We start from the raw sequence: 26,271 nt of genomic DNA on the forward strand, positions 1-26,271 counted from the left end.
CTAATTTCACTGAAACACAATGAAAAGTCCAATGGTGCCATAAGAGGAGGGGCTTCTTCTAAAACTTGACACGATAATAGTTTGAAGAAAGCAGATTAAAAGTCTCAATGTGACGAAAGCAATACCTCATTGCCTTACATTTTCGATAATATGATATGGTTTTGGATCTCTGTGCCTTTTAAGAATTTTAATCAGCTTTTTTGAACTATCTCTGTGTCAGGGCTCAGAATAATTAACCAAAACCAACTTCCTATCTCCCAAGGGGAATTGCGCATTGAGACTTTTTAATCAACTTGCCTTAAACTATTATTGTGCCAGTTTGAGAAAAAACTGGCCTAACTCCCTGCTCTTATGGTATACTTGGACTTTCCACGGATAGTTTTGAGAGTTTGAAAGGTTTGAGGGGGCTTTGTGGTTTCGTGCCCATTGAGGCTTTCAATCAAGTTGCTTCAAATTATCATTGTGCTTAAGTAAAATTGGCCGGAGTGGCACTTTGTCTTTTTTTCCTTTTTGTTCAGTTGTATCATCTAACTGATTACTTGGCAAAAAGGATCGCCCCAAATTCCTTAATCCTTAATCATTACAAATATATTTTTTTGTTACTATCGTTTTATCTGTCTATTGCAAATTGTTTGAGTAGTGTCGGTATATTGCAACTAGAATAAATTTTGTTGAGAAGATGACTGTGATCACCGCGAAACGTTGAAAGTCTCTCGAGTGTGCAGTGGTACGAAAGGACTGGTTTGCTCATACGAACACCTGGTCCGGGAGGAGGCATGACTACAACAGCTGGAGATGAGCACATTCTCGTTTCTAGTGCTTTGAGAAACCGAACGGTCACGGCAGTTTCATTTCCAAATCATCTACAAGAAGTAAGAAATTTGAACATAATTGAGTGGATATTTAGGAAGTGACTTCATGCTGCTGGATTATTTTCTCGATTTAGAGCTACTGGACCGTCGCTTACCCGTAAATACAAGATTGTCAGGTTGAATTTTGCACGAGAACACCTTGCTTGGACAATGGCAGATTGGAGTCGCGTATTGTTTTCCGATGAATCGCGATTCTGTGTATTACTAAGCGACTTCCATTTGGTTGAGGATCACCTATGGTATGGAGAGGCATATCTTTTGACGCTCGCACGGAGTTAGTACCTGATAAAAGTTCTAGAAGACCATATTATTCTTGGAGACGAGATAATAGCGACTATTTATATTTCCTAACCCCAAAGTTTCACTTCCATGAGACGAGTGAGTCTAATAAACGTAAACATAAATTTTGTGACAAATTATTTTTAATGGTAACGGTAAAGCATTATTGGACTAAAAGTATAGACTTAAAAGGAATGTATGTTGGAAATAAAAAAAGATTATGGAAAAAATATGTTGTTTCCTTGCTACTAGGGAGAATTTCTACACAACCCTCGTGAATACCATTAAAATTTAAAGTTGATTGATCCCATCTAACTCAAGATGAAGTTAATTAAAGTTCGGATAATTAATACGGAGAGCATAGGAAAGGTAGTGTTTTGGACAAGTTTTTAATTTAAAAAAAGTAACAGTTCAAAAAGCTAACTAATTACTAATACTTTTGTCCTGAGCTTAGGATTAAAAAAAAATTGTTTTATTGTCGTGATATACAAGCATACAAGTTAAACAATTAAAAAAATATATACCTAGAACAGAAAATTGGCAACAGTGTACGTCAGTATACTGAAATATTCGAGCAGTAAATACAGTATCCCAGATTAAATATTACAGATGTATCAGTAAGACGGAGAAAAGAAATTTTGAGAAAGATGCAAAAGGTAACTGACTTAATAGGACGGCATAGCAAAGCCCACTCTGTCTGATACCCAGACTTAAGTTGAAATTCTTACGTTCGTGTCCACGCTCTCTTTTGGCTACGCGCTGAAACGCGGGCGTTTGGATTTATTAATCACATTTCGTAATCTGTTCTATTGATGTTGAATGCGAACGAGGGCGCCAACGCGGGCTCGAGCATAAAAGTTTATAAATTGGTCTTAAGCCCTCGACTTCGGCTCAAACGGTATCTCTACCGAAACATTCGCTGAGCATAACCGATTTAAATATTGTAGGTCGCGGCACTCTGAAAAAATTTGATTTTCGAAATCAACTTTATTATGCTCACACTATATAACCTACAGGATCTAGTTTAAAGGATATTCCCAATAATTTAGGCCCCCTGAAAGACCAAATTACACATTACTCTAAATGAGTGTTATATACTAATTGTAACAGAGGGAGAATTTTTTTCCTGGTCTATGATGGTCATCTAAGCCACACATCAGTCAAACTGGGCAACAAACAAATTTACAACTTTGTAAGTTATGGATTTTGAATGAGCACTAAGGACACTTTTGATTACAAAAAAACCTCCGGTTTCCTCTGAACAAAAATAATTGACTTTTATCTGCCCATGCGATCATAACACCAGAAGACAAGGAAAGGATGAAAGTAGGCCTTAGTTTGTTGCACTACCTTGTTTATTTTATTAGCTCAAATAGTACATTTCTCCTCGTCAAAGCGTTTTTAATTCGATGTCAGTCTAGTTGTCTAGTCATGAGTCAATTAAAATTAAATACAGATTTGTATAAGTGCTTGTGAAGTGGTACGAACTTTGACGTATTCCTTCGACAAAATCTTTCTGAACTCGACGAGAAAAATATTCTTTTGATGATGATAAACCTGAGCAAGAGTTTTTCAATAAAAATTTGGTAAAATAAATCGGGACTGGGCGACGTTCAAAAATCTATTCAGCGAGTGAATGGAAAATAAATATACCAGGCGCGAATTTAGCGGATGTGTCAAAAAATCAAGTAATGACTTTGATGATTGTGGTAAAAGAAGCAAGATAAATGATGAATAAGGTACGCAGCCTTCAAGTATGGTACCAAAAAAACTTGATTAATGCAGCTGCGACACATGAAGACCACGATAACCCGAAGCATTGTCAGTCAATCAGGCATTTGCTATATTTGCCAATGCCAACCTGACAAAATATTAGTACGAAATGAATCAAAAAGTGCTAAAAGGAGTTGGGTGCCATGTATTTCCAAGTTATAAAAAATTAATCCTCGTAAATAAGCAGTGCTGCTCTGAAAATATGTCAATTAATGAAACATCCGCAATTGTTCCTTTGAATAATTCGCCTAATCATACTTCTAAACGAATTCTGGGAACAAAGATTCCAAAAGAAATAATCATGGTGTCTAAATCAAAGTGAGTTTTTCCAAAAATTGCAAGGTCACAAATGCAATAACGTCATAAATAGCAATGCAATGATCAATCTAGAAACATTCCAGCTTTTTTCAAAAGAAACAGCGGAGATGGCTATTGAGAAGTATTCATGGTACTACATGCCGTGTCAAAAGAGGTAAGGATTACAAGACTTTCAGGATCAGAAACTCATAGAAAATGTATCGTATATCTACCAACTCAGACATGTTCCACAAGCTACTGGAGACTCCGGAACCTTTTATTACGAGCCAAAAAAAAGCTGTCATTAAGCTTAGAAGCTGTTAATCTAATTTTCTTGAATTTTGACTTTAGTTTTTGTATTCACTAAATTCTCCAGTTTTTAATTTATTTATTTATTCAATTTAAATACACACTCCAAATACTTGTCGCAACTTTTTTTGATAAGAGCAACATTTTCATTTATCGGGTCATGTAAATCCTCACACACATCAATGTCTAAGTTATGCCAAGCCAGATGAGGCTCGAGATGTTTCTTCACATAGTGCAAACGTGAATGTGCACTTCTGGGACACGGAATCTTTGGTCCGTACGAACAAAATGGTAGGCGAGTTACACTTGATCAACAGAGGTGCACACAAATATTAATGAGCTTCATCCCTGTTCAACGTCAATTCTGTCGGGTAATTTGGCATTTCGAAATCAAGTTTCCCAGCAGGACGGGGAAACTTGCCATACTGTTACCGCAGTTCGTCAATTTTCTTCAGAAACTTTTTCCAAGCAGATTCATTTCAAGAATTACTGACTTCCCTTATCCTTCACATTCTCCAGGCGCATATATTTGGAGCATGACTAAAACTGCCGTTTTTAAATGGTCACTATGAACCATCGATTAATTAAAAACTGCCGTTAGACCCTTCTTCGCGTACCTGTGACAATCCTTGTTCTAACATGATGAGAAACTTGGAACATCGGTATGAAGTCTGTCTTGATAGAGAAGAAGCACATTTAGAACAAGTAATAAAGTATCAATAATATATATTTCTTAAAACGTTGAAATAATTACAGGTTCAGTATTCCATAGGCGGGCACCACCCGACTAGATGTTTAAGCTAGGAGCGCATCAGGGTAACCCTATTCAAAATAAATTACATTTCATCAGGTTTTTCTGATCATATCTATACAAGGATATCCTCAGGATCGCATTATTGAAAAGAAAAATATTTCTTATCAACCGTAGATTTTCTCAACAAATTTGTCCTAACAGAGGCAGTTCGTACCAATAATATGAAGAGAAGTTGATATCAATCTAAACCAGATCTAAATGTTTGCGTAAATAGAAATGTCTGAATATAGTTAACATGGTAATATTGGTATATCTCTTTTATTTTATCAGCTTTTATAACGGAAGCGTTCGGATCTAATGAACGTTCTCATTTTCAAACTGTTTGGTTTGTTGCCAATTGTATGACATTACTATTGTTAAATGTGAGTTGAAATGTGTCTGCTACAAATGTATTGTGTTTGCGAATTTTATCTATGAAACAGTAGAAAACCAAAATCATTTTTTAATGTTCTTTCTAAACATCATATACTTATCCACGGGATGCAAATGTATTGAAAATGTGGAAAGTAACATAAAGAATATTGAAATAAATAACATTCAAGTGTTGTGATTAAAAAATAATACTTTTCTGTTACTGTATTTATATCAAATATCAATTCTTAATATGTGTCTTGGTGACTGAGCTATTCCTTTGAAAATATAAAATGAGCTAAGCTTGACTCGCTTAGACTTGCTCGTGCCTTCAGAGAAAATGTGCCTGTTTTAGTTTTTCTCAAAGTGATAAGTAAAAAAATTGTCCACAGCATCCAATTTCATTTTATTACAGTGAAAATTACTAATTTTATAACGAATTAAAAATTGAATCAAGGAAAAAGAAAATAATTCAACTGTTGTGATCAATAAAGGTTATGTCAAAATAAGTGATGTATAAGAAGAAATAAGCTAACGGAAGAAAATAAAAATTAATACCGAGCACACACAGAATAATACGTTTCTGAATGTTCTTGATTTTAGGTCTCTTCTGTTTCAAAATTAGTTGAAACGTCAATTTTTATCTATCTTTTGAAAATTATTAAAAAACTAATTTTGAAACAGAAGAGACCTAAAATCAAGAGCATTCAGAAACATAAAAACATCAAAATGTCTAAGAAATAAGAAATTGAAGAAATTAATACATTCTATTAAATAGTAGAAATGAGTTTCTATGACCAAAAAATTATTTTTATAGATAATTTTTCTTGTTTGACCCCTTAACTTTCATACAAACCTACATGCAAGGCCATGGCGTCGATTTTTTGGGATGCGCGAGGGATAATTTTCATTGACATTGACAAATTATCAACGGAGCGTATAATGCGAACTTATTTCAACGTTTGAGTGATTAAATCAATCAAAAAGGCCCCATTTGGCTAAGAAGAGTTGTTCCATCAAGACAATGCTAATGGCTATTTTAAGAAGCTTGACGACTCTTTATTATAATAAGGGTATCGAAATTGAACATCAATAATGAGGATTAGTGTGGTTCGATATAGTAATAAGATTACAAATAGCTTTGTAACTGGCAGAGGAGTAAGATAAGAAGACGTTTTTAGGCATGTATTGCTCCCAATAATTATGAATGAAATAGCTAAGCAAATGAGCAAAGAAAGAGAGTACAGAAAGGATACAATGAATTGAGGTAAGTTCATATAAACAAACTAATGTATGCAAACGACCTATTTATATACGATAACACGATGGAAAAGCTACAACACAGAATAGAGAGGTGGAATCACGAATTAAAATAATATGGGGTGTAGATAAACATACACAGACAGAAATAATGAAGTGCGCTAACAAGCTAAAGTATCTAGGGAAAATTGTGAGGCCAGACAGAAAAATTGACGAAGGGGTGTCTAGTAAGGTAAACAAGACGATATACATATCCACCGTACAAAGTATTTTTCACCAAAAACTTAATAACAAAACGTTCAAAAATGGAATCTGAGAGTCAGTCAATAACGTGTGAAATGAAGATACTGGTAAGAATACAGGAGATGAAGAGATAAGATGAAATAAGGAACACAATTAGACGTAAATTTAGCGTAGAAATCGAACAACAAGAGTTGTGATGGTTTGAAGACATAGTGAAAATGAAGGAGGATAAAGCAGTTTATGTGATATAGAAAAGGAAATAATCGAAAAGAAAAAGAGGCAAACCCAGATGGGGAAAGGAATATAGAAATATCAAACAAATGGAAAGGACTAAACAGATAGAAAAAGATAATACCGAATGAAGCAGTAATATTACCTCTACACCTAGGTAACACTCGAGAGACTGAGAAACTGAGAAGTTTTATTTTCACTAAATTTTCCTTGTGTATGGCCAATGCGATGAACAGTCCGCTAAATGACGTTGGGCTGCTTGAACATACTAATAGTTTCCATATATTCGTAGTCTCGAAAGCTGCAGAACGTAGAATTAGAAATATATTTTCATGGTTAATTACACATTTTCGTCTTCGGAGGATTATAAAGGATTTATCATAAACAATAAGAAATTTTTTATTATAATTGTTAAATTGGATTTTTTAAACTTTCGACCCAACTGTGTTGATTGAAAATTTGGTCTCATAAGAAATTCAGCATAAAAATTGGGTAGACGTAAAAAAATTCAGGATAACGACGATTTTTACTGTTTTTGAGGGAGATTCGGAAGTTCGCCGAGGGCGAGCAATTTGATTTAAAATATCAGTTTACTATCACAAACAATATAAAAAAAGAATCCAACTCCCCTATTTCATGCATGGAAAAATGTTTTAGGTTATTAAGCTATAATTGATTTTTCAATTTCTATGTATATGAACCATTTTTAAATATTCTCTTTTTTAAATTAGATGCTGTATGATGTATTTTTGTAAAATTATACAGGGTGAGTCACGAGGACCTTTACATACTTTTACTATATGTAGAGCCCGTCAGGGAGGATATTATATGACTACTAAAAAATGTCAACTCTTATTTACTAATTTGTAAAATTGACAATACATTTTAATTTGGTTATAGTGTTTACAAGGCTTACATTTTTTAATTTTTTTCAAAGTGCGATACACTAATATCAAGCATTCGACTGGTATTAGCTAAACATAAAAATTAATTCAAAGGTACGTATTGTATAATATTTTTCTCAAAGGGAATAAGTGATTTTCAGATTATATAAATAACCATTGGAAACGACGTATGGGACATAGTTTTTAATTAACGAACAAATATTATCAAACATAGAAGAACCATAATGGCGTATCACATAATGAGGTATTAATTTGAGCAAACGTTATAAAATTCAAATATTTTAACTGAAATGATGGATTGTTTCGAATTACAATAACGCCAAACACCAAACAACAAAAAACAGTAACTGATAACAATAACGAGCAACAATTTTAAAACAATAACTAAAATTATTTAGTTAAGACGCATAAACAAAAACTGAAAACAATACAATAGTTGCAACAAAATAAAATAATTCACAGTAGATTCTCGAAAAGGAACCCAGCAGCCTCTACACATTTTTTTTGCCGAATTGTTAATTGCTATATTGGATTACGGTTACTCTGAGGATCATTTCTAATAGTATTATCAATAAAGTATTATTCTTTTAATTGATTATTGACGTTTCTAATATTGTCTATGTAAACTAGACTAGACTAAACTAGAAATATAATAATACTGCCAAGTAAGTATTAAATATTTCAAAAGCCAATATTTTCGATTGATAATAATGTAATCAATGTTCATCAAGAAGTTATTAATGAATTATCAAAATAGGTGCTTAAAATATTTGGTTGTTTTCATTTCTTAATCGAGTATATAATATGTATTTAGTCTAAAAGGTCAACACAGTTTATAGTTTCATTGACTTTGACATTTTAATGTAAGTATATATTTATTGAATCCGGATAATCGCCAATCCATATAACCGAGTTTCCAATGTAATTAAATATATGTTCTCTTTCTATTGCATGACTTATTAATGGAATTCTATTTTATTATTTAATCTAAAAATGACTTTTTAATCTGTTTCTCGAACATTGAGATGCCTGTCCTATCACCACAATCGCCTAAAACAATTACTTAATTTTTTGGACACTTAGATTTTACTCGGCTGAAATATTTTAATAATCATATTCATTAAAATAATTCAATTGCCTAGAGAGAGGTGTTTTACATTTTTATTTATATCATTAGTTCTTTTCGTTGATTGTTTTGTTGTGTTCTGAGGTAATTGTGTATGAGGGTCGTATTTATGGGAAGTTTGATGGTGATTTTGGTGTTATGTTTGAGTTGCGACGATATGGGCAAGACTGGATAGTCACGACAAGCTTTAAGGATAGTAAGGTCACAAACAAAACTGTGCTTTCAACATAAGAGGGTGTTAAAGGTTTTTGTTGAAGAAAGACAATCTCTCTCCGTACATGCCTATCAAACGTTCAGAAATAAATCGTTAATGTTTTCGTTTGTAAGCATTTATACGATATTTAAATTTTATTATAGTATAGAGGGAACGGAAAATAATGTTTTTACCCATGTCGTTATTTGATTGTCAGGTAACAAAGTCAAAAATGTGCTTCTGTGTGTTTGGTGGGATATATACTTTGTTCATTTTTTAAGTACTGAAGCCTGGACAAACTGTTGATAACTTGATTGACATAAAAAACGTATACGTTTGAATTTAACTTAAAAAAGCGACACCAATTTCCGTATCTGCTTTGTAGTCTACATTACGTGTAGAATTTCAAGGAGAAGATCTGTTATAGCATTAGAATCAGTTGAAAAGGGCAATTCTTTACGTGGAGTACCTCACGGGTAGAATAATGAGCGCACAAACATATCAACTTCCATTGTCTTCATAATAGCCTTAAAGTAAGAGGATTGCTCGAATAGTTTCTAACGTAACAAAAAAACAAGACATTTTTTCATAATCATTTTTATTTTTCAACATTATAAATTATAAATCCTATAATCTTATAAATCTATATACTTAGTCCAGCGATGCTCTAAGCTCTTTAATCCAAATAAAAGTTATCGTCTTGCTTCTCAAAATAGAAGTTTACGAATGCGGTAACGCCTTAATCTGACGAATATTTTTCTCCTAGCTTGTTGTTAGAAACAGAAGAAAGTTGTCAAATCTAGTGAAAACGATGGGTGGGCAATCAATTCGAAGTGCAATTCATGAAATTTAGTCACGGCTTTGGCGATCACCGAGAAGTGAGAAGGTACGTTGTCCTGATGGAAAAGCTTCATATACTGTCACTTTTTCTTTCTTAACCTTACCAAGCAATGATGCGTAATACTCACCTATTATTGGTTTACCTTGTTGAAGATAGTTAAAGAGCACTGATTGTGCATTTTTTATCCTTGCCGTTGAACTATTATTTTAAATTTCATTTCTCATTGTTCTGACATGACCAGTCATCAGTCAACACTTGTATAGTTACTATGTAAATATTAGAGGTTTCATCTACAGTTATGCATCCATGCAAAAAATGCGATTTATTTTTCTTAAACTGTGTTGAGGCTTCCCAGCTAGCACGCTAACGTCTGAAAGACGTCACGTACCAAGAAGACATCTAACAGACGTCAAATCGACGACAGCTTGCTAGTTAGGTTGGGGCATTTGAATTACATAGTTATTATAGTTCTTCCAATATCAATTGCAGATTATAAAAGCCCTTGCCAAAAATTTTGTTTGATCTACCATGATTTCAGTGTTTTCTTTACATGCTTTTTGGTTTTGTGAATGATATTATTATGATTGCATTATCAGATTGTTGAATATTTTCGTTTTTTAAACATTTTTATACATTTAAAATAACTTGTTGTGTTTGTATACCTAAATCTTTATTATTAAATTCATACCAGTCTTTATTCTTACTACACTGTGCAATTTCATTGCCTTCATTCGCCCATGGTCTAAAGAACGCCATATTTGTATTTATCTAAAGAATGAATGATGAATGAATGAATGAATGAATGAATGAATTAAATACATCTCACCAATCCACGCCCCTGCTTATCGCAGAGTATCTAGCAGGTATATTTCAAAGAAATTGTGTACATGCGCCTTCCAACAGTTTCAGCCAATAGAAATGCATTTATATTTACGATTCGATGTTTTCATTGGTCAACAGTGGAGTATTTTATACGGCGAGTAAACATTATGAGTGCCGTATGTATTTATGAAATATTGTTCCTTGGTTAATTGTCTTCTGCAATTGATATTGGAAGAGCTAAAACACTGAAGATCATTTCCGTGAATATGCCGCCAGGGCGATGCTGCGTTCGCTAATGTCGGACAAATGGCATCTATTTGTTATTGTGTAGTGGTAGTAAATAACTATTATAAGTTGTAAAATAATTAAATGTGTTGAGAGTACTACATTTATATTTGTGCCCATGTATATTGTTGTGTGAAGAATGCATGATCTCTTGTATGTGTGGAAGAGCTCCTAAGCAAGACGTGTACCTTGACCAGTTCTATGTATTGTTCTTATTAACAGGCAATAAAGCCTTTTTTATTACGAGTGATTCGTTTGATTTACCATGTACCTTAGCAAAATGTGGTGTAATGATCATTGAAAATTGTAAATCGTTGTGTAGTTAATGGCTGCACAAAATGCCAATACAAGTGATAGTTATATTCACAGCAAATTGGATATTAGATATACATCATTACTCACTGTGCCATAAGTATCCATAAAAAACAGCTCATGGTTAAGCTATTAAATAATTTCATGGTGATGCACGAAAATTTCCAAGTACATTCAATTAACCGAATTCAGAAACACCGTAAGAATTTTAAATTGTCTTAAATCATTATTAACATTATTTATAAAATAACCATGTTATTTTATGTTATGTAACCATAACGTAATATTATGAATTTACTCAATACATTTTTTTATGACTTTTTATCGTTTTTATAACGATTGTTTCAATAAAATCTACTAATTGCTATTTAAATTCCAAGTAAGTTCGTAATGAGTAAATCTCGTTCAGACAATCTTTAGATACTAGATTTAATAAACTATTAATTAAAATATATAATAATAGTACTGCACTTGCAGAAATTCTCTGGTGATTTATACGCATAATGAAGTAATTAATCTCCAAATTGTTAATGAATATATCATAAAATTAATTACAACAATCACCCTCTCACATTTAGATATAAATAATATTGAATTATATACTTTAAAAGAGTTGAAATTGCTTTCACTCTATTAGAAACGGTCTTCTTATCATCGATGTATGAATCATGTACCATCAAGATGTCTAGTTCCGAATGTTCATAACTGCACCAAATGCATAGTAACAAAAAATATTGTGTAGGAAACATCTAAAATCATATTAATAGGAATATTATATCCTATTAAAATTTAAGATTAATGGATCTAATCAACCAGTGTTCTCCTTTAAGGAAAGAAAACTGTTCAAGAAATTTTCGTTCCAGAAGTCGTACTGATGAAACTCACACCAGACCAGGAAATCAAACCAGAAACGTTGAAAACTCCAGAAACTCATGGTCACATCGAACCAATAGAGCTATTGGAAAATTCTATTATTTTATCAATATATGTTTTAGTAATTTGTAATAAACGGGAACTAGGCGTTCAAAATGGCTGAACTGTTAGTGAGAATATCTCAACGCATCAATTTATATTAATGAGGGCTCAGATCTGCAGGTTGAGGTAGGAAACTTTTTAGTAAACCCCCAAGAAAGCTAAAAATCTTAAAATTCCAAATTTTCCAATACAGTTTAGCCCGTGAATAACATTTGATGAACTTTTGAAATGATATCGCTGGTTGTTGCATTTTTTGGTCGTCCTGAAGATCGTCAGACAAGCAAGAACGATCATTTTGAATCTAGTCACCCTCAATTTTACGGTCGTAAATGGTGCAAAGTCCACGTTCACAGTGACAGCTTAATACTAAATACGTGAATACCATTTGGTGAACCTTTCAAATAATATCGCTGGTTGTTGCAGTTTATGGTCGTTCTGAATGCTCGTCGTCAGTCAAGCAAGAACGATCACTTTGAATTTTACGGTCGTAAATGGTGTCTCCGTCCACAGTGTCTGACTTCTCGTTTATTTGCGGAGGAGTATTGCCTTTCAAAGCAAATATTTAATGTCAGCTGACATCTGCAGGTTGAGGTTGGAAACTTTTTAGACAACCCTCATAGAAGCCGAATAATCGAGAATTTCCAAATTTCCTATGCGGTTCAACCTGTGAAACACTTTTCTATATACATATTGTTTTTTCAATTCTTATTAATATTGTGTATGGTACACCGACTACTCTCGATAATTCGAATTAGGAATGCAATTGCTGCAGCTACATCTGACATTTTAATGTTAAAAAATGAGCGTGGTGTTTAACTCTATACCCTATAGACATAAGTGCTCAATTCGAGCAACTGTTTCAAATTTATTACATTGAATTATGAGTTTTTTCATCTACACAAAATTCAAAGGTAATTTGTGATATATGGATTAATTAGTAACACAAATTCAGAATTGACGTAATGAAACATTACTAATGAGTAAAATACATTTTCTCCTCTATATTGTAAACAACGTATTTCCACAGTGTTTGGAATAAAGTAAATAATAATTATGAAAAATGTATCGATTTCCATTGAAAACGAGTTGTAAGTCAACATGACGAAGAAATGGGTGACATAGAAATCAAAATTTAGTGCTACGCCGATAACGCCAAAATATGTGTCGAAAATGAAGATAATCCCCAAAGATTAATATACGAGTATACCTTTAATCTCACAGAAAAACAGTATAATATAACTATTTCGACTGAAAAATCATATGCATGACAACATCAAAAGAGCCCATTAGATGCAAAATAGAATTTAAATGTCACAAAATAAAACAGAGAATAAAATTCAAATACCTTGGAAATGAGCAAATTAAGTCGCAGAACGTAATATGACGGAGAAACACCACAAAAGACAAGAAACAAAGACACAAATTTAGAAAGCAACGTTCAGACCTATATCAGATATAAGACAGAAACATCAGAAACATAACAGATTTTAGAGATCACAGAGATGTAAATTATCAGACGAATCTCAGGAAAACACTACTAGACGGAGAAAGAAGCGAAAACTTCAGACGATTAAGTAACGTAGATATCATTAACGAATGGTATCTCAACGTAAAAAACAATGGAATCAACATATAATTCGAATGAAAAACGATAGATTGGTAAAACTAGCAAAAAATAAGTCTTCAATTGAAACACGTAATAGAGGTGGAGTGACAATCTAGAGTCAGGATAAAAAAAGAAGGAACAGGCGTTAGAACAATTATGGAAGAAAGAATACTACGACTAAACTAAACTAAAAATTTATTCTTGGATAAAAAAGTGGAGATCTCGTCAAGATACACACCGTAATACGGAACGCCCAAAAACTAGATGGTTTGACGATATTAAGAGAAAGAAATCAAACTAGAAGAGTGTTGCAAAAAACCGACACAGATTGATTCATCTACCAGAGGCTTATGCCCAGGAATGGACAACATGGAGTATTCATACTATAACTTCCATGAAGACCTTAGAACACCAGAGTTTTCTTGTAGGTACATCTAAATCACAGTCTCTGAAACTGCAGTAGCGGTCTTTGTTTGGCACCATTTTTAATTATTATATGTTGCTTCATAGCTCTTCTTAGATTTTCTGGCAGCAGAGAAATATTGCTGATTCTCCTATTTGGCTACTGTACAAATTAATAATTTCTATTTCTCTGAATTTTTGATAATAAACTACCAGCTTGTGGCGTTTTTTATAAAATAACAATGTACACAATGCTTTAGAAACCGGTTAAAGCTGTACATAATCCTAAGGAGAAGTATGGAATTAAATTTTAAAAAATGATAGTATTTTCTGCGGGAGAGAGAAAAAATTCATATACTTCACGGGATGGGAGTATATTTATTAGTAACGAAATTTATAGCCAAATCGTTCTCTAATAGTAAATGTTACTTATATCCTTTATAGTATAAATACTATATTTCAAATAACGTTGAAAACTTCATAATGGTTAGAATATAGGTATAAGAAAACCTCAAGTACAATGTTAGTGACCTAAAAATGAAGTAAATGATGTTTAGATTTGACAAAAGTGAACTACAAAACCTAGATACAACCTAATCAAAGTTGACCTAATTTTTTACGTAGAATTAAAAAATGTGATCGAATTTAGAGCATTACAGTTGAAAAATCTTATGATTAATTTGTTTATCTACTTTGGGGACATTCTGTATGTACGATAATAATTTCAGATGGTAGTTGTGATTGATATTGAGGCTATGAGAAAAAATTTTTGGAAATTGTGATCGTATGCCCACTAGAGATTATATAAATATTAGTTTGCATTTACATAATTTTCGAAGATGAATTGATTTTTTATTTTTGTATATCAAGTTTCTATTAGTACATTTTATCAATGTTATTGTGTACAATCTCAAACTTATCATTTTTCCTAATTTAGGTCATAAACTAGTACAAAATATCTCGACTCAGATTTTAATTATTTTAGGTAGGTTTTGCTAAATATCATTCGGAGAGATTTGCTGGAGATCGATGAAAATTTCAACAGTAGTTTCGTGAATTCAGTTGGCGATTTATAGACATTTAAATGTATTTATTTAGGTTGCGTGTAGTATTGTAATTAAAATAAGTGTAAAATACGAATTCTTAATTATTTTTCCACCAAATTTGCATTGAAACGTTTTTTCAACTCAAATTAATCATATAATTTATAATTAGCAAACTGTTCACAAATAAAAAAATTTAACTGATTCATTGTAAATCTATGAATTAAATCGATGCAAATCCAAGATATGTAAATGTAGATTTCAATAAAATTTCCTTAAAAGTATACAGTTATGTCACTTACCTAATATACACAATTTTTTCCGTCTGGATGTATTAACAATATCACTGGATTTTATAGACGTGATCTTCCCCATACATCAGCCACGATCTATTCATTCAAAACATTGCATTTAAACTGACAAATTCGCAGAATTTTACACGCGAAATTCCCGTATGAATGTAACATTCTAATTTCCAACTAGGAACTGCTCCTTACACTGCTGGGCTGCAGTCCTTAAAGGGTAGCGCTTGCGCTAGAAGAAAAATGAAGGTGCGCGAGAAAGACATCGTTGAATTCAAAAGTGGGCGAAAATAACTTTTATTCATCCCTCATTTAGAATGTAATAGAATAGAGACAGTAGAATAATAATGTTTCATAGATTTCTGTACTTATTCATATGATATATGTTAAAGAAATAAATTCATTGTTCATTTGAAATGAAAGGACGTTTGGATAATAAATAACATCATACTATACGTAATAGTTGATATAATCACGAAAATTTATTTCCAGCAAATTTTTTTTCATCTGTTGTATATTTATTTCAAAATTTTATTCCATAGGTCATAACGACAGTATGTCATTTTTGCTTTTACATCCACCTGATAGTAATATCTAGATATCTTCATAACGAACATTAATTTAAAACCCTCGTTGGGAATTCTATTTGTATCATTAAAGGAGGAGCAACAGAAAAGCCAATTGCCAATTTTTCACAAAATGAGATATTTGTAGAGACAGGTTCTGTATATCCTATCAAATGGACAAAGTACCAGGACTCCAGTAAACAAAAATAAGACCGTTAGATTGCGATTTCTACAAGTATGAGATCATTTCTATATCAAAAGTGTCAAATCGATGGTTTTCTAACGCAACCTCGTAACTCGATTTTTAACGATTTTGGGATTTAAACGAAAAATTAATCGGTAAATATCGTCGCATCGATCTGTGAAGTTATAAATAAAAATATTCATCCAATTTTTTTTTATTTAAAAAAATACAAACTCGTATCTCAATTCAGAAAACTGTGTTATGCGCAACCTCGTATCTTAAAATACAATATGGCGCATAAACAAGTTTCCTCACAGCAGTATGATTTAGTTAGTATTACACTTGAGAAGATTAAAATATAATCAAGACAAGATAATGTTTAAGTTATCCTTTGATAACAAATGGGAGGATCTTTCACAACGTTTGAACAAGAATATTTCTGTCTATTCTGAAATTAAGGATTTATATTCCAAAGAAATCCCCTTAACTAAGCAAAAATACATGGACTTATTATTTCTTGAACCATTAATACTTACCTAAGGACTATCATTCTTATTATGAAAATTTAAAATACGTGAATAATGAAAATTAAAAATATTTTTCAAAATCTGCAAATATTGTCTGTATAGGTAATGAAAAAGAATAAATTCTATGATTATTTGATTTTATAATTCTATTCGAAAAGTCGATGAAAGTAATTAAAAGTATTAATGAAACTATATGATATTTATACTAATACTAGAATTAAGACAACAAATTTATCTAGATTTAAAAGAGTAATATATTGTAGTAATTAAGAACTCTTATTATTTGAAAGTTTAACACTTTTGTTCGATTGAAAATTATTTAAAAAGTTAATTTGATCGCAAAAAAAATAGTTTACAAGACTTTTTCATATACTTATATTTGTAAAGAATACTACGCAACCACATATGTTACGTTTTTTCCTCTGCAGCAAACACGTATCTCAGAAAATAAAATAAAAAAAATTGATTAAATGTTTTAAATACTAAACTTATCTTGAAAATTTATCAAGAAAGTGAATATTTTTTAAATTAATAAAAAAATTGTTTAAAAAAATTCTCAATTTCATTATAAAACTTTTTTTGTCATTCCTGAAAAGTAGTAGTTTTTGAGATACGAGGTTGCGTTAGAAAACCATTGAAATGTCGAAGTACATATATTGCTATTTGGCTCGTGACTTTATGCTTTTCGGGTACCATCAACATATATCACTAAACGGCTGTAGAGTATAATTAACTTTAAAATTTATTCAGGACGTTTCAATGGATGTATGGAGATGGTAATATTGCGGTTGTTTGTAAATCCACTTACATAAATACATTTGATTTGTGAGGAAACTCGCACAGCCCTTGGAAAATTTACACAGGATGATAAAAGGGGTTGTTATAGAAGACATCAATATCATACTCCGAGAGCAGTCTCAATATTTTCGCTCCAGAAGAACAAAGGAATGTATTAGTCTAGATTTAAGTGTAAATCTTCTTTGTAAAGCATTTAAACAGAAATATGCCTATGTCAGTTAAGATCTACAGAAAAGTTTTTAATAATTATTTCCATTGAGAGCACCTGAAAAAGAAACCTGGCGTAAATTAGAGGATAAACGCACTGACTGAAAAAAGTGGAATAGCAAAGTTTGAGTAGGATTTGTATCATCGGCAGGTAGAAGTAGCTACCGTATCTATGGAAGGGGATATTTCATCAATCACAAGTGCCAAGGACTACAAGCGTGTTATCAATAGATCTAAAACAAGTCATATTCGTGTTAAGAATCAACTTTTGGAATAGCAAACAATCATACATATGCTGCAAATACACATACAGATCGATTTGAAATGGTAAATATGACCCAAAAAAGATATTTGATCTACAAGTTATGGCAGTTGACATGATCTTCAATCTTATATAGGTAAATATTAGCAAAGTTTTTTATATTACAAAATTCGTATCAGCCGTATACTGGTTATTAGAGTTAAGTGTTTTATCTACAGATATTTGTTAAATTAAGTTTATGATGGAGATCTGTTTAACGTAATTTTTAAGGTGAGAAATATTGTATTTAAATCCTAAAATTTCACGTATTGTTCCGAGTGGTAGACTTGATGATGATCTTTCTGAGTTAAAAGATGGATATTCTATGATTATGTGTTACATAATCAATTTGCAATTTCAGTTGCTACATTTTGGTTCAGTCTTCGCATCAAATAATTAGCTACAGGTCAGTCGTATATGGCCTAGACGGAGACGCGATTTAGTAGTAGTATTGACCATGGTTTTACTGAGTCTCTCACTTCACGAAGTTTATGTGTGATTTAATATCGGCAGTAGCTAAAAAGTTCACGCACTCCACACTATCACTATTTACAGATTCCTTAGCAGCCAGATCAGAGTTTGGATTAAGCTAAGGGAATCTGTGAGTATGAGATGATTAGGTTGGTTTGATGAAGCGGCGATGTGTGTAGCTCGATATCTTGCATATAAGTCAGCAGTGTAAGTGGATGCAGTTGGAGGAGCTTTTAGCATATATTTGGAGGTTGGTGTAATGATTGCGATACCCGTACCGTCTTGAGATTTCGATGCGTCTGTGTAAATGTGTACAAAGTATTTGTACTCATTGATTATGTTATTAAAGTGTACTGCGATTAGCGTATGGTTGGTGTGGTGTTTGTCGAATGAGGTGAGCTGTGTAATGAATTTGGTGCTTTCTATTGTCCACGTTGGAGTTTCAGAGGATTCGAAAGGAAGGCATTCAGGAAGGAAGAAATTTAATTCGCTTAGATATTATCTAATTTTAGCATAGAAAGGTTTGAGTGTTCTGGGTTCATTTGAAAAAAGATTTGGGAATTTCTTGGAGAAGAAATTTTGGAGGGTAGGATTGGTTAGGTTCAAATATATTCTTTTGTTTCCTAATGATGGTTCCCTTAATTCGCAGTACAGACTTTCCACTGGTGTTATTTTGAATGCACCTGTTATCAAACGTAAGTTAGCAAAGCTGCACAACTCAAATATGATTCACAAAAACCGAGTTTTCTCTTTATTGCTGAATATTTGTCTGAAGTAGCACCTTGGTAAACAACTGCGATATTGAAAAGGTTACCAGACGTAAATAATGTTAGTGAAACAAGAGAAAATACTTAATTTCAATGATACGAGTACCTCACCTACAAACATCAAGCATTCTATGCTATGCTTACTAATTTAATACTAATATAATGATATTCTAGCACTTGTCCATGTTTTATTTTAGCATCTTTTTGTGTTTATTATTTTCATTCTCGTTTTATTTCTATTTCTTTCATCCTAGCATATTTAGAGGTAAGAAAAATAGTGTATTTAACAGATAGTAGCTATCTGGAGGATTTCCTTGAATTCCTTTGTAATTTTGTCCCTTCTTCCTCAAATGGCAATATTCTCTGGATTACCGTTCTAAACTGATAGGATTCCAACAACTATACAGGGTGAAACCAATATAGGGTGATTAATAAGAGTAATAAAGCTCAGTACCTCCTTTATCATTTGAGATATCAACTTGAAAATTTGAAAGAATATAGCCATCATTAGTCTTCTTATCTCAAAACTACTTACAATCTCCAGAATGCTGTGTCGCTTTACCATAAAAATTGTAACAGTTCAATACTCTGTACAATGTAATAGAAATTTAAGAACGAAGATCTTTTGATACAAAAGCATTCGAATAGTGCTAAAAATTATAGAAAATTATTTATTTCGTTAATGTTCATTTAATGTGATACATCGAGAAACAAAATACATTATTTTCTCGGTTTTGTCAAATGAATCACCCTTAATTTTATGTGAGTATTGAGAAATACTACCAGCATACTGTAATGTTTTTCTTCTTTATTTACACGGTTTCTATTCGTGGGGTAAATTAATGAACACTGTCTCTTACCTTCTTACTTTATCTTAACACTGCACCTACACTAACTTATAATAATTAACTTGTCACTATCACTTAACTAACTTGAATAATTTTGAACTAAGCTGCGCTAACAGAACTCTACTTGGAAGGCTTCCTAGCGATAGTAAAACCTATTATCGCTAAGCTATCTCTAGTTCTGAATGAGTAGTGTACTGGAAAAAATATTTTTTTTGTATTGATAAATATTTCGGATCTATTTCAGTATTTCTGTGTACATATCAAATGTCTTATGGGGTGAATTAATAAGAAGTCGGTTGCTAGGCACATTTAGAAAATGTCTTATCAAATATGAGCTTTTAATTCCGTAGAGTGAAAATCAATAAAAAGAAAGTATGAACTGAAACTAAAATACTCTGATGGACGAAAGAAAATGGACGTGTGGTAGCGATTGTAGATGCTCCACTTTCATGCGACTAAATTTGACCTCACCTCATGTGACACTGCAGATTTCTATAATGTATCCTCCTTATCTTCGTGAAATTACATTGGGGTCAACCCTTTTAAAGTATTTAAATACCACACGTTGGTGTGGTTGATACTGAATGTGAGATTCCACTGTGGTCCCGCTTCAATAGATTCAGTCTTTACGTAATTAGGTATAATTATTTGGGAACTTGACAAATAGTTGTAGCAACCTAAAATACACAGAATGTATATCATAGCCTTGCATCGGATAGTTTTATTTCATTTAACATCACTATACAACAGTTGATATTAATAAGTTCTGAGTTTTTCAGTCCGTCGGTATGATATGGTATAATAGAGCCGTATCTCAAGTCGTGTCTCTAGAGGGTTATGATTAATCTTAAGAAGACCCTTAAGACCAACTTATTAAATTAGTGTGCTGCCATCAGTCTTTGAAAAGCATACAAAATTTGTATTAAAAAGGGGGAAAATGTAACCAAAGATACATACATACATGTTACTGAAGGTTACTGAATAAGTGTACAGAATTTCAAATTAATCCAACGTTTGGAAGTAGGGGAAAATCAAGTTTCGAATTAATAATTTTATTCTTGTATTAAAAATTATTTTTGACTTTTTAATTTGATTAACTGTAAAATCTCATTTTTTAGTACTTCTATAAACTAAAAAATGTTTCATTACTAAATAAACATCTTTTATCAGAAATTGTGTTATTTGCAGTTTTCCAGATGCCAGGTTGGGAGTTCAACAACACCCAAAGGATACAACTGGTGCACCACAACAAACCAAAAATACAAATCCAACATCTGGGAATCCAGTTAAGTTGCAACCAAAAAAATAAAATGAGGAAGGAAATGGGAAAACAAAAGGAAATTACTAAAGAAGGAACGAGTAGGTAGAACAGATTTAAATAAAAAGGAACTTATGCTCTATTCTATTCGTTTTGTTTTTCAAATGAATAGAAAATACGAATTTACACGGAAACTATTATCCAAAATCTGGTCAAAACAAAAGAAAATTAATGAAGATGGCTGGAAATCTGTGATCACTGTGAGAAATAAAAAGTTATTTAAAAAACTCACCAGTGAATAGAAAGGATAATATCACCACAAGTTACTAGATTTAATTTCTTCAAAATCTCGAATGTTAAAATTAAAATAGAAAAGACTACTGAGCCACAATACGTGAACAAAAGAATATTCAAAATATTTGAAAAAAAAAACCTAACAACTATAAAATGATTTATCGTTTCTGACCTTTTAAAACCCCGTTTTTTGTCCTAATCGTTGTTTGTGTGAAATTTTAACGTAGTTGGAAAAAATCCTGAGAGATACGACATACATCTGTGAATAGTATGATAACGTTAAAATTTTTCTGTTATCACTGAAACCTTTTTTCATTATTCTATGCATTTTAATCATATCTTAGGCTTGTTTCACACTTACCCGACTGTCGTCTAAACGATGTCGTGTACACGACACTAGGGACGAAGATTATACGAGAAACTACTCACTTGACTGACAAATGTCGGTGTCGGTTAAACGACACCCGACTGTCGTGCTATTGGTGAGGGAAAGCCGACACCTCCTCTTCAAACGCCTGTACAGGATCATTAATGCTAGTAGCTTATTTTGATCCATCACTCAACGCGAACCTGTGCCGAATGAAGGTATGATGTCGGTTCCTCGACAGTCGGTTAAATGTGTCAGCGTCGGCCATAAGTCGGTTGGATGTCGTTAAAACGACAGTCGGGCAAGTGTGAAACAAGCCTTACTAAGCGGACTTAAACATTGTCGGTATCGTAAAGCGCTTACTAACTTTTTATTTGAAATTTCTGTTACAAATTCTACTTGGTTGTTCACATAAAGTAAATATATTTCAAATTTTTCGGTTTCTATGTAATGGATCTTTGATAAATAGGATGGAATTCCAGTAATATCAACTCTCTGTAGAGCAAGTAGTGTCGGATTAAGTCAGCGCGAGGCCTGTAAGAAATTTGGCCAAAAGGCCCTTGGTTTGCTTCAGGTTCTTAAGTTTAGAGTGATGGATCTGTATGCGTGTAATGATACTATTTTTTAAAATAAACTCCCTATATTTTTCCCAACTTTTACAAATCAATCTTCAACATCAATGACACTCTCACTTAAAAAATCTAGTAAACTTTGAGCGAATTGCTCAGCAGAATGATCTTCCATATATAAGAATTTGTATGCGTATTCTGACCAAACAAGACAGTGTCCTGTCTGATCCTGCATGATGGCCACTGGAGGAACATGCTATAAACTTGTAGCAACTCAAGTCGAAAATCAGCCGAGTTCACATATTTTTCCTACAAGCCTTTAGCTGTATGAGTTCTTTTGTGAAGAAGCCATGCGTTTTTCATCCTTAAGCCCAATAAATGATAAAACATTCGAACCTGCCACCTATTAATATGAATCTAAATTTTGTAGCATCCTCTAATAGTATCAATAAGATATACGTCTCCCATGTGGCGATTATATTCTCCAACAATATTTAGCCGGTGATTTATTATGTACTGCTGGGTCTTCTTGCCATACCTCATCAGCAGTGTTTTCGGCATTTCTCCGAAAGAACTAAATGCTAAATTTTCTACTTTTTCATCTCTCCAAGCTACATCCACATCGTTGACATCAGCAACATATTCAACAGAATAGTATCTGTGTTTATTTTTGTGGAAATTTCTTTGTTTGTAGGTAATCAGCAATCTCTAATTTTGTTTCGGCGTAGTGCAGTGGTAGGTGGGGGCTAGGACTCGTATGGGGAGAATGTCCAATTCAATTTGAATTAAGGCAATGGAGAGCAAATGACTGCAAATGAAAGTTTGAGCTCCAAATTTGTATCTGATATTTGGGGCCCTGAGGGGACACATTTCAATAATTTTAAAATCAACGACATTGAAACAATTAGCTCGAAACTAACAACTTGCTATTTGTAAAAAATACTATTAAATGCTTAGCTTCGTAAACATTAGTCGTTCTTTGCCACTAGAAGACCGTTGAGAAGTGATTGCTGAGTTTAAACGAAGCGAAATGAACACAGAACAACGTGTTGACTAAGTTGGAATTTCTGAAACCGTTGATGATAATCATACTGAACACACTGTTTACACTACTTCTTCTTACGATGCCGTTTTCCTAAGGAGGTTGGCGATCTAAATGGCTATTGTTGCTCGAGAAACCGCAGCTCAACGTCTGCCCGAGCCATCTGCTAACCGACCGTTTTCCTTCGATCTTCTCTTCTATTATCACGCGAAGAATCTCATATCGCTCGTCTCTCATTATATGTCCTAGGTACTGCAACTTTCTCTCCTCAATTGCCATGAGAAGTTCTTTATGTTTACCCATTTGCTATAGGACCTCTATGTTTGTCTTATTTTCCGTCTAAGATATCCGCAGGATTCGCCTTTAGGCGTACATTTCGAACGCATCAATTTTCTTCTCTGTTGTCGCATCTATGGCCCAACTTTCGCATCCGTACAGAAAAACAGGAAATATGTAACAGCGAATCATTCTGGTCCGGAGTTCCAGGCTGAGGTTGCGGTTTGCCAGAAGTTTCCTTATGTTGTTCAGAGTTTTCCGCGCTTGCTCAATTTTTGATCTGATTTCGAGTTTTGGGTCGCATTGCTGGTTGACGAGCGTGCCCAGGTATCTTAGAGGTGACCCTTGTTCAACGATCTCTCCATGGAGTCTTCGGGTGACGATTCTTTGTATTTTTGTGAATACCAATAGTTTGGTCTTGGACGTATTCATATAAAGTTTACACTACCACTACATTAAAAAGGTAAACTGTTTATCTTTAGTCTTTGAAGACGATAACTTGGTTATCGAAACGCGCGTCAGGCAGTGTAATTGTGAGTGTTGGTGTAGTGGTGGTGTAAACAGTGTATTCAATTCAGTTTAAGCAGTGTGTTCAGTATAAAAGAACGTGTTGAACATATCGTGAATTAATATTTGAATAAACGAAAGCTTTGTTCGAAATGGGTGCCGTGCGAGCTCACATTCGAGCAAAAAGAACAATGAATTGAGTTTCTGAGTAGTTTTTGGAGCTGCTCAATCGCACTAAACCCGAATTTGTGCGTCGATATGTGACAATGAGTGAAACATGGCTCTACCGACGTAAAAGTCGGCTTTCAAAGTTATGGAATCAATGTTTTGGAATCCACTTGTTGTATCTAATATTCAACGACCAAATTCAAAAGGAAAAACCATGAACAGGGAATATTACGTAACATTATTGGAACGTTTGACTGACGAAATCGCAGAAAAACGGCTATATTTGGACAAAAAGAAAGTGGTGTCCCATCAAGAGAATGCAACTTGTCTCAAATAAATGAAAATTATGGCAAAACTGCATGATTATGTTTCGAATTGCTTCCGCATCCGTCACCTTCTCCAAATCCGGCCCTCAGCGACTTTTTGCTGTTCTTAGAACTCAAGAGGATGCTCACTGGACAGGAAATTTGCGCTAATGAAGAAATTATATTAGAAATTGAAACCTATTGTGAAGCTAAAGACAAAACACTTTATGACCGCTTCAATCGTTGAAATATATTGAATAATAAAATCAAATTCTTTATAAAAAAAAGGTTTTTCTATGCTGGCTTATGAACTTTACAACCTACCTCTCTCTGTCCATGATTTCCAAAACGTCATTTGCCAAAATGTCTGCTTGAATAGATAGCAGAATAAGGTCCAAAGTCGGGATTAAGATTTTTTTTGATAACAAGCGTAAACTTTACGTGTTAATCTGAATTTCGGTTACTTATCCAGCTCAATTTTTAGACAACTTTAATAGAAATATTTCGGCTTGATTTAATATCAAACATCCGCAGAATTATTATATCGAGAAAGGTATAATCCATACAATAGTATTACGAACAAGCTCACGAAATTAGTCCTTAGTCCGGTCCTGTCCAGCTACAATGGAATTTCGAAATTCGGCGAATTCGCTCGGCATCTTTCACATTTTTATAAATGGCGGAAGCGCATTTGAAATGTTTATTATAGCGGGTTATAGTAAATCAAAACAAAATAATTGTTTTGTCACTATAGTTTAAAAAACATTTTCAGTAATTTTTTATTCATCCAAAAACACTAATAATTTTTCATTATAATAATTCATTTTTAAACATATTAAGTACAACTATAAAAATTTTTTTTTCGAAATTTTGGGCCCTATAACTTCTCAGGAAAGCAACTTGCCACAAAGATAAATTGGCCCCAATCATCATATTCTGGGCTCCCTTATATGCCACTGATCTGTGTCGGTTCTCAGGGACACTCTTTATATAAAACCAGGTGCTGTTCCTGTCTTAGATTTTTGTTTATATTTAGAAAAGTATATAAATTAAATGAAAATTTAATCCACTTTTAGCTAATACTATTACAAAGGTTTCTATAAAATTATTTCTGTGCATTTCTCGAATTTCCGATACCTATATAAATTTGCTATAACTTGATTAAGACCACATTCCCAGCTTGAATAAATATTCGGTATAATGATTATAGAAAATCAACCTTATCTACTTGGAGCATAGTATTGGTAGTAATATATTGATTAGATTGAATTAAAATTTCAATCTTACGAATTATTCCAAATAAGAAAGAATATTTTTCAAGTATAATAATATACTAGTACATTTACCGTCAATAGCACTAACAATGAATAAACAAATTTGGCTCTACATTAAAAAGGCGTTAATTCTACGTGTAATTTGTTCCATAAAAATGTCGCACAAAGATCAAAACATGTAAATATTTGTTTAAATGAATTTAATTTGTCTCCAGATGAACCTGTATAAAACGAGTTCAAATTCCATATTAGAACAAGTAATACAATTTGAAGACATGAGATAAAAACAAATCAAAATGGA

At 32.8% G+C, this 26,271-nt stretch overlaps 1 protein-coding gene across 2 annotated transcripts in view; it reads right to left on the reverse strand.

Annotated features, from left to right (window-relative positions):
* LOC130440966 (Kv channel-interacting protein 1-like) overlaps positions 1 to 22,025 on the reverse strand; it is a 69,952-nt gene extending 47,927 nt beyond the window's left edge. Inside the window, exon 1 of one of the 2 annotated variants that reach the window (XM_056774390.1) lies at positions 15,242 to 15,427. In XM_056774390.1, the coding sequence (XP_056630368.1) occupies positions 15,242 to 15,314 (73 nt within the window). In that variant the 5' untranslated portion in view covers positions 15,315 to 15,427. Of the gene's footprint in view, positions 1 to 15,241; positions 15,428 to 21,823 lie in introns of those variants that run through there. The other variant, XM_056774401.1, reaches the window with a different exon arrangement.
* Between the last annotated feature and the right edge of the window lie 4,246 nt (positions 22,026 to 26,271).

This window comes from Diorhabda sublineata, chromosome 1, assembly GCF_026230105.1.
Source record: "Diorhabda sublineata isolate icDioSubl1.1 chromosome 1, icDioSubl1.1, whole genome shotgun sequence".
Taxonomy (NCBI): Eukaryota; Metazoa; Arthropoda; class Insecta; order Coleoptera; family Chrysomelidae; genus Diorhabda; species Diorhabda sublineata.